We start from the raw sequence: 8,649 nt of genomic DNA, 5'->3' as shown, positions 1-8,649 counted from the left end.
AATTTTCCTTTTTCTAAAACTGTCTGAAAAAAAATTTTAATTAAACAGCGTTTGGTCTTAGTCTCTGAAAAAATTCTTTTAAAAAGTTATATCAGGGGCTGGCCTGGTGGCGCACTGCTACAGTGCACCACTTGGGAGTGCGGCAGCGCTCCCGCCTAGGGTTCGGATCCCACATACAGACCGGTTCCCGCTCACTGGCTGAGCGAGGTGCGGGCGCGACACCGAGGGTTGCGATCCCGTTGCTGGTCCCGGTCCGGTCCGGGCGCGACACTGAGGGTTGCGATCCGTTGCTGGACACGAGAAAAGACAAAAAAAAAAAAAAAGGAAAAAAAATTTATATCAGAAAACCTGGATTTAACTCTCTGTGCTGCCATTCACCAGAGTAGGCAGGTGACCTGGCCTATCAAAATTTGTTCATCTGCAAAAGTGGAATAAGATACTATATCTCGAATGTTCGTATGAAAATAAATTCATCTCTTGATGAGGTTTTCTGTCTCCATCTACAACAGTGCTTTTCAGTAGAAATAAAAATGTGAACCACATATGTAATTTAAAATTTTCCTAGTAGCCACATTAAAGAAAAAAACAACTGAAATTAATTTTAATATATTTAGCCCAATATAGCTAAAATATTTGCATTTCAGCATGTAATTAATGTAAAAAATTATTACGATTTTATGCTTTTTTAAATTAATTTTATTTTATTTTGTCAATATACAATGTGGTTGATTATTGTGGCCCATTACCGAAACCTCCCTCCCTCCTCCCTCTCCCCACTCCCTCCCAACAACCTCATATCTGTTCGCTTATGCTAAGTTTTTGAAATCTAGTGTGTATTTTACAAATACAGCACATCTCAACTTAAACTATCCACATTTCAAGTGCTCAGTAGTCACATCAGCTGGTGACTACCATATTGGACAATCTGTATCTAGGCTGTAGATTAGTATTTCCTATCAGTGTTCTTGGGTACTGGTGCTCCTTTGGCCTTAAGCAGTTAGCCTAGGCTTATTCTTAAAACTGTGTGCACCTTCAGATGCTTGAGCCTTACATCTCTTTCATCAGCAAACTGGATTAGTATTTTTGCCATTGGGAGGACAGGGTCCTGCTCTTATTACTTTTTGCTGTCCTAGATGAGGACTTGTCTTGGATGTTATATACTTCTTTATTTGATTAAGGCTGGTAGACAACCAGGGATTGCCGAACTTGTTGAGTATGGTAAACATTTTGAACCAGAAGTATCAGAGCTCCAGGTCAGGATCAGGCTTTGTAAAACACCTTCACTCTTGTTTCTTACCTGTCCTTCTTTGCCTATTTCCCAAATTTTAGAGACTTATCTAGTGTCCCTGGGAAAAGAGCAGATACTAGCAATCTTCTAAAAGAATTCAGCGTCTTTGTCCTCCAGTTCAACTTGGCTTAACATGGCAGCCCTCTCTTCCCAAAGATTATTTTGACTTCTAAAAAGACATTTAGAAACCCTTTTAGAGCCAAGAGATTAGGGGGGCAGGGGAGGTTATGGGCTACCTGATAGCACTGGACTCACTTTTCATATCTAAGCTTTTTCTTAAGCTTTTCTGATACTTTCACCGAAATTTTGGGAGAATTGTAGTATAGAGGGCATTATCCTAATGGCTGTATGTAGTGGTGAAAAGGGGTAGAGAGTATGGGATTCAGGTGCACTCATCCAATGAAAAGTCTGCTCAAATGTTGCTCTGGCCAGTATATGTAATATATTTGAATTTTCAGATCTAATGTCAGTGGTAGGAATCTTAATGTTTGCTCTTGACCCATCATGTAAATAAATTTTTACTTCTTTTAGGTAGCGTGGGTCATAAGGAGGGGAAATGAAGTAGCTTGGAATGCAGTTGTAAAAGGGGACTAGGGGAGCCAGTCTATACCAGGTGAAAATTTCAGATTATACAGAGTAATAAAATGGGAGGGAGAGGTATTAGGATAGGGAATTGGACTGAAATTTTTTAGTTCAGGTGCTGTAAATATGTATAAGGTTTTGGGGCAAGATGGTTGGCATAATTGATAATAGAAGCCTCGGTAAAAGATGAGAGAAATTCATAGCCAGAGAGATTAGAATTATTTGGAGGAAATGTGGGCTATAGAGGCTTGTAGCCAAAAATTCACAAATCATATTTCTATTGTCTTTGTTAAGAATCTTTGTTTAAAATTTTAACTATTTCTGTGCATTTCTCAGTCATCCTTCTAGTTCATGTCTCATACTTTTATACCACCTATATACTGTTACCCATACCTTGTGCTCCCTGGAATTATGGTACCTGTGAGCACAACCTCACCATACTCTGCAAAGGCCAGCAATTCCATTGTAACTCTGAGTTTGTTCCAGGAGCATCCTGCCAGTAAAAGTACTCCAAACATGTTGAAAACTCTAAAGTTTTATTAAGAACTATTTATGTTACATTCAGATAAATTTTTAGCAAAAGAAGTAAATGCAGACTTACCAGCTTTTACCTTTCTCTGTCCTCCTAATTTAAATGAGAAAAACCAACTTTATGTAAATATACCAGCTTTTTTAGAGTAATATGCATAGAGTAGTATTTGGTTTGTGAATATATTTAAGAAAAACAATAAGCAAAATAGTATATACTTTTTATATTGTGGTAGTAGACTTTCATTTCAGTTGGGTTTTATTAGGATTTTATGAAGTTTGATTAAATAGTAGTATTCTACCTGTAGTAAGGTAATTTTTAAGGACTATTTCTAATTACATTTAGTTTAACTTTAAATGATAGTTCAAATCATGCATTTTAAACTAATATCTTCTTTCTTCTTAGTCTGTAAGACTTGTATTGTCCAGCACTTTGAAGATAGCAATGATTGTCCAAGGTGTGGCAACCAAGTTCATGAGACAAATCCATTAGAAATGTTAAGGTAAGGAAATGTATTTTACAGTTCATGTAATTTACATAAATTGTATAAGCTCCTAATTTCTATTATACATCGTAATGTTTCTTGGTGTCTTGACTCAGTTAATATAGGTCTTATGAATTTTATGATTTTCATTTTAAAGCATTTTATTTCATTTTAAAATATTATTAACAGTTAAAAAATAAGGCTCTGCATCTTAAATATTTAAGAAACACATTTCCAGGCCGGCCCGTGGCTCACTCGGTAGAGTGCGGTGCTGATAACACCAAGGCCAGGGGTTCGGATCCTATATAGGGATGGCCGGTTTGCTCACTGGCTGAGCGTGGTGCTGACAACACCAAGCCAAGGGTTGAGATCCCCTTACCAGTCATCTTTTAAAAAAAAAAGAAAAAAAGAAACACATTTCCAAATTAAAATGATAACTTTCAGGGGCTGGCTGGGTAGCTCAGTTGGTTAGAGCGCAGTCTTGTAACAGCAAGGGTTTGGATCCCCATACTGGCCAGTCACCAAAAAAAACCCAAACAAACAAAAAAAGAATTTCTAAAATTATGAGTTTCTCTTAAGCTCTAAGAGTAACTTTAGTTGCAGTTATTTTCAGTATTTTAATATTCTTTACATTCTGTTGAGCTGCGTGGTAGTAGAAGGAGGGCAGAACTAATAGACTAATCTTAGCACTATTAACTTTAAAAAATGTATCATATATTCAAAAAAGAGTATATAATTTATACATTTATGTAAAACTTAATTTTTTTAAAAGACTACCATTTACTTACCACTCAACTTAAGCAGTATAATTATATATTTTTAAAGTTGGAAGTAGTCTACAAGATCATAATCCAGACCCTTTTATACCTGATTAGGAATTTTTAGGAACTGAAATTTATAGAAGTGACATGACTTACCTAAGGTCTTGAAGCACACCTCAAGTATCACTTCCCAGCTACGGGCCAAGTGCCCTTACCACTAGACCCATTTTCTTCCCACTCTTTTTTACTGTAATCCTAATGCAGGTCATAATCTCTGTGATCGTAGGGAAGTACATATCTAAAAGCAGAGCTAGATATTCTCTGAAACCCCTTATAACTCTTTAATCTGTGTGAGGTTTGCTGTCATTCTACAAATCTGGATTTGCAAGTCTTACATTTCAGGCTCCCCCCACCCCACCCCCCCACCAGATTTAGTGCCTGTAGTTAGGGTAATTTGTCTACAGGTACATGTCTAGCCCAGTGATTTTTCAGTGTGGTCTCCAAACCATTGGTATCTTATTAGAAATGACATTTCTCAGACATCATCCCAGACCTACTGAATCAGATTGTGGGGCTGGAGCCCGCTTAGTTTAGCAAGCCCTCCAAGTGATTCTAATATCACTGGTCTACTGTGGACTGTAGTTCTGAGCAGGGCTTCTGCTAGTTGGAGTTATATCAGTGCTTCTTGACCAGGGATGATTTTGCCTTTCCAGGATACCTTCAGCACTGTCTGGAGACATTTTTGATTTTCAGGTCTGGGTGGGTGCTGCTTGCATCTAGTAGGTAGGGGATAGGGATGCTGCTAAGGATCTCACAGTGCACAGAATAGCCCACTAACAATAAAAGTTATCCAGCCAAAAGTGTCAGCAGTGCTGAGGTAAGGAAACTCTGATTTAAATAATTCAGAGAGAAAAGCAAACTTCTTCTCTCAAATAACTTTTTCTCAGTTTTTTTTTAAATCAAAAGCTGTAACAAACAATTATTACCTACTCCATTTTAAAGTACTTACTACATTGTAAGGCAATTAACTTATCTTAGTCCTTGGGTTCTGACCATTAGATACCTGAATGAATTCAGTCACTATTTAATCAAATCTAATCCTTTGGCTAATGTATGATATCATATATTTTTAAAATTTTTATTTGGAAATCATTTCAAATTTTCAAAAAGTCAGAAAAATAAAAATAGTACAAGGAACACTTGTATAGTCTTTATCCATATTAGCCTATTGTTAACGTTTATCTATTTTTTCTGACCCATTTGAGGACGAGTTACATATGTCATGGCCCCCTTACTATTAAATACTTCAGTGTGTATTTCCTAAGAATAAGGATATTATCTTACATAACTACAATATGATTGCATTGGTTTAATACTTTAATGTACTCTCTGTACTCCAGTTTTGTCAGTTTATCTAATTCTGTCCTTTTATAGAAGTTTTTTTTTCCCCTTCTGATATCCCACTAAAATCACTACCAAGAAATTTTTTTTTTTTAAGATACAAACTGACAGAGATAATAAGAACAACTCTGTATCCTTGACACCTATGATAGCTCTTGGAACATAATAGGTTCTCAATAAATACTTGTTAAAAAGATGAGAAGAATTGGTAGCAGAAGTGATATCAGCAAAAACTGAAATCTAGAAAAGAGATTGATGGTAGTGATGGTTGAACAGACCTAAGAGGCCTATGTATACCAAGAGACTAGAAGGTGGCCAGGAGGGGAGGACCTTTACCCAAAGGTTCCGCCAGAAAGTTTCCTCTTATTGGCCCAAACTAGGTCACATGACAACCTCTAGGTAAAGGTGTATTGTGGGGTTTCAGCAAATCATGAATTATCCCGGAGGCTGGACACATTGCTGGCAGAACATAATCAGATTGTGTTAGCAAGAAATAAGGGGGATTAGGCTCCTTTAGTAGGTAACAATAAAAAATTTGCTTCCTACTTACCCTTTCTCAGGAGGCTGTTGGAGGATGTGCTGGAACATAATCAAGAAAGAGGGAGGGGAATCTAGCATATGAGAGAGATGAAGGAATAGGACAGTTACGCAGCAGGCCTGGAAAACAGGCACTCTCTATTTGTGCTGTCCTCTATGGTAGCCATCAGCCATATGTGGCTGTTAAGTACTTGCCATGTTGCTACTGCAACTGAGGAATGGATGGAATTTCTAATTTAATTTAGTTTCAATGAAAACCTAAAGCAGTGTTTTCCCATTAAATAAATAATTAAAATATCTTCTCATTAAATAGAACTTTATTGTTAAATAAATAAAAATTACTAAATGTATTATTAAAGGTATTTTAATATGTAAACAAAACATTAAAATAAATTTTACATAAAACATGTAAAATACTTTTGTTAATGTACCTACTAGAAATTTAAAGTTACATATTTGACTCACATTATATTTCTATTGGACATCACTGGTATGGTTGGTAGAAGGAGGGTAGAGAACTCCATAAGGGAATCACTCATTCAACAAATAATTTACTGAATGCCTGCTAAGTCCAGGCACCATTCTAGGTGCTTGAGGTCCATTAGTGGACAAAATAGATAAAGACCTTTACCCTTGCAGTGTTAATATTTTTGTAGCGGGGGCCGGCCCTGTGGTGCACTTGGGAGAGTGCGGCGCTGGGAGCGCAGCGAGGCTCCCGCTGCGGGTTCGGATCCTATATAGGAATGTCCGGTGCACTCACTGGCTGAGTGCGGTGCGGGTGACACCACACCAAGGGTTGCGATCCCCTTACCAGTCACGAAAAAGACCCCAAAAAAAATTTTTTTTGTAGGGAAAGACACACAATAAACCATATAGTAACTTACATGGTATGTTAGAAAGTGAAAAGTGCAAAGGGAAAAAAAGAGAAAAGTGCTGCAGGGTGAGGGGGTCAGGAGTATGAAGGGAGGGGCAAGGTTGCAATTTTAAATAAGATGGTGAAAAGAGACCTCATTGAGAAGGTGAGATGTGAGCAAAGACTTGGTGGCTATGACGGAGTTGATCATGCATAAGTCTGGGAAAGCATGCCTCTTCCAGGTAAGGGGAGCAGCCAGTGCAAAGAGCCTAAGTCAGGAGTGCATCTGTAACTTGTTGGAGGACCAGGGTGGCTGGGGAACAGTGAGGGCAGAGAGAAAATGAAAGTCCAGATTATGAGGGGCCTTGTAGACCACTGCAAACATTTTATCTTTGACTCTGAGTGAAATAGGAAGCCACTGCAGGATTGTGGTTAGAGGATTGACATGATCTGACTTAGTCTTAAGAGCAGTATTTTGATGACTGAAAACACAACGTATATAGTAAGGCAAAGGCAGAAGCAATGAGAACAGTTAGAAGGTAATCTCAGTGATCCCAGTAAAAGAGGGTAGCAGAGAAGGGCAAGAAATGGTCTTAATCTGGATATATTTTGCAAGTAGATCCAGCAAGCTTTGCTAATGGATATAGGGTGTGAGGTACAGAAAAAAGTAAAGCGTGACTCTAAGATTTCTCACTTGAGCAACTAGAAGAATGGATATGTCATTAACTGAGATAGGGAAGACTAAGAGCAGGTTTAGGGGGAGGTTAGATTGGGAGTTCAGTTTTGGACATGTGGAGTTATTAGTCCTTTCAGAGAAGAGAGAAAGTTGGCAAGTCGATATATGAGTCTGGGATTCAAGGGGAGAGGTCTGGGCTGGAGATAAAATATGTGGTAATCTTCAGCATATAGAAGGTATTTAAAGGGCCGGCCCGGTGGCGCACTGGAGAGTGCACCGCTTGGGAGCGCGGCGGCGCTCCCGCCGAGGGTTCAGATCCCATGTGGAGACCGGTTCCCGCTCATTGGCTGAGCGCGTTGCGGGCGCAACACCGAGGGTTGCGATCCCATTACCGGTCAGTAAAAAAGACAAAAGGGGGGGGAAAAAAAAAAAAGAAGGTATTTAAAGCTGTGAGGCAGGAGGAGATCACTTAAAGGAGTGGGTATAGAGAGACAAGAGTAGAGGACCAAAGATTGTGCCCTGGAGCACTCTAAGAGTTTAGGAAAAAAAGAAGGAGCCAGCAAAGGAAAATGAGAAGGCACAACCAGTGAGGTAGAAGGAAAACTCAGGAGTGTGTGGTGTTCTAGAAGTCAAGTGAAGAAAGTATATCAGAGAAGACAGGGTAATCATCTGTGCTTCATGTTGTTCATGGATCAGGTAAGGCGAAGACTGAGAATTGATGATTAGATTCAGCAACTTGGAAGTCATCAATATTGATTAGCAGTTTCTTTAGAGGTGAGAGGCAAAACCTAATTGGATTGTTTTAAGAGAGAAAGGGAAAGAGGAATTAGAAAGAGTATAGATAACTTTCAAGGAGTTTTGCCATAAATAGGAGCAAATAAATGGGAGAAAGGGGTTTTGCTCTCTGGAAAAGTGTAGTCAAGAAGGCTCTTTGTTTTGTTTTGTTATGGGAGAAGTAATGCCATGTTTGAAGAGAATGATCCACTAGAGAGCAGAAAATGAAGTAGAAGTGTGGAGAATGAATCTAATAGCATAAGAGGGGACATTAGGTTTATACAGAAACATTGACAGATAATCTGTAGCAATAGCAGGTGGGCAGAGTGTATATGGCTGCAGATGCTGTAGGTAGATGTGGTAGCTGGAGTCTGTGGAAGTTTGTTCTTTATTGCTTCAGTATTTTTCATTGAGGAGAAAGTGTTTATCTGCCAAGAGTAAGGATGGAGAAAGGGGATGTGGAGGGTTGCAGAGAGAAAAAAGGGGAGTGAGAAACTAAATGCACTGAGGAAGTGTAGTATGATTCCTGGCAGCCTTAGAAGCACATTTGGGTTGTAGTTATGAATTTGAAGGGGTGTGGTTGTGTTTTTTCCCCAGACATGGGTGTAAGTGCAGAGTTGGAGAGCTGGATTTAACTAGAGTTGTGGTTGTACAGGTTGAGCATCCCTAATCCAAAAATTTGAAACCCAAAATGCTCCAAAATCTGAAATTTTTTGAGTATCAACATGATGCTCAAAAGAGCATTTCAGGGGCCGGCCCGGTGG

The 8,649-nt window shown here is 38.8% G+C and overlaps 1 protein-coding gene across 2 annotated transcripts in view; it reads left to right on the top strand.

Annotated features, from left to right (window-relative positions):
• Window positions 1-8,649, top strand: part of LOC103607780 (polycomb group RING finger protein 5) — a 31,899-nt gene that overhangs the window by 15,224 nt on the left and 8,026 nt on the right. For both annotated transcript variants that reach the window (XM_008592246.1, XM_008592245.1), the window contains exon 2: window positions 2,805-2,901. In XM_008592246.1, the coding sequence (XP_008590468.1) occupies window positions 2,805-2,901 (97 nt within the window). The remainder of the gene's footprint in view (window positions 1-2,804; window positions 2,902-8,649) is intronic.

Source organism: Galeopterus variegatus, unplaced genomic scaffold (genome assembly GCF_000696425.1).
Source record: "Galeopterus variegatus unplaced genomic scaffold, G_variegatus-3.0.2 Scaffold7709, whole genome shotgun sequence".
Classification (NCBI taxonomy): Eukaryota; Metazoa; Chordata; class Mammalia; order Dermoptera; family Cynocephalidae; genus Galeopterus; species Galeopterus variegatus.
The sequence above is the reverse complement of the archived record's forward strand: the minus strand, read 5'-3'. Positions and strand labels throughout refer to the sequence as shown.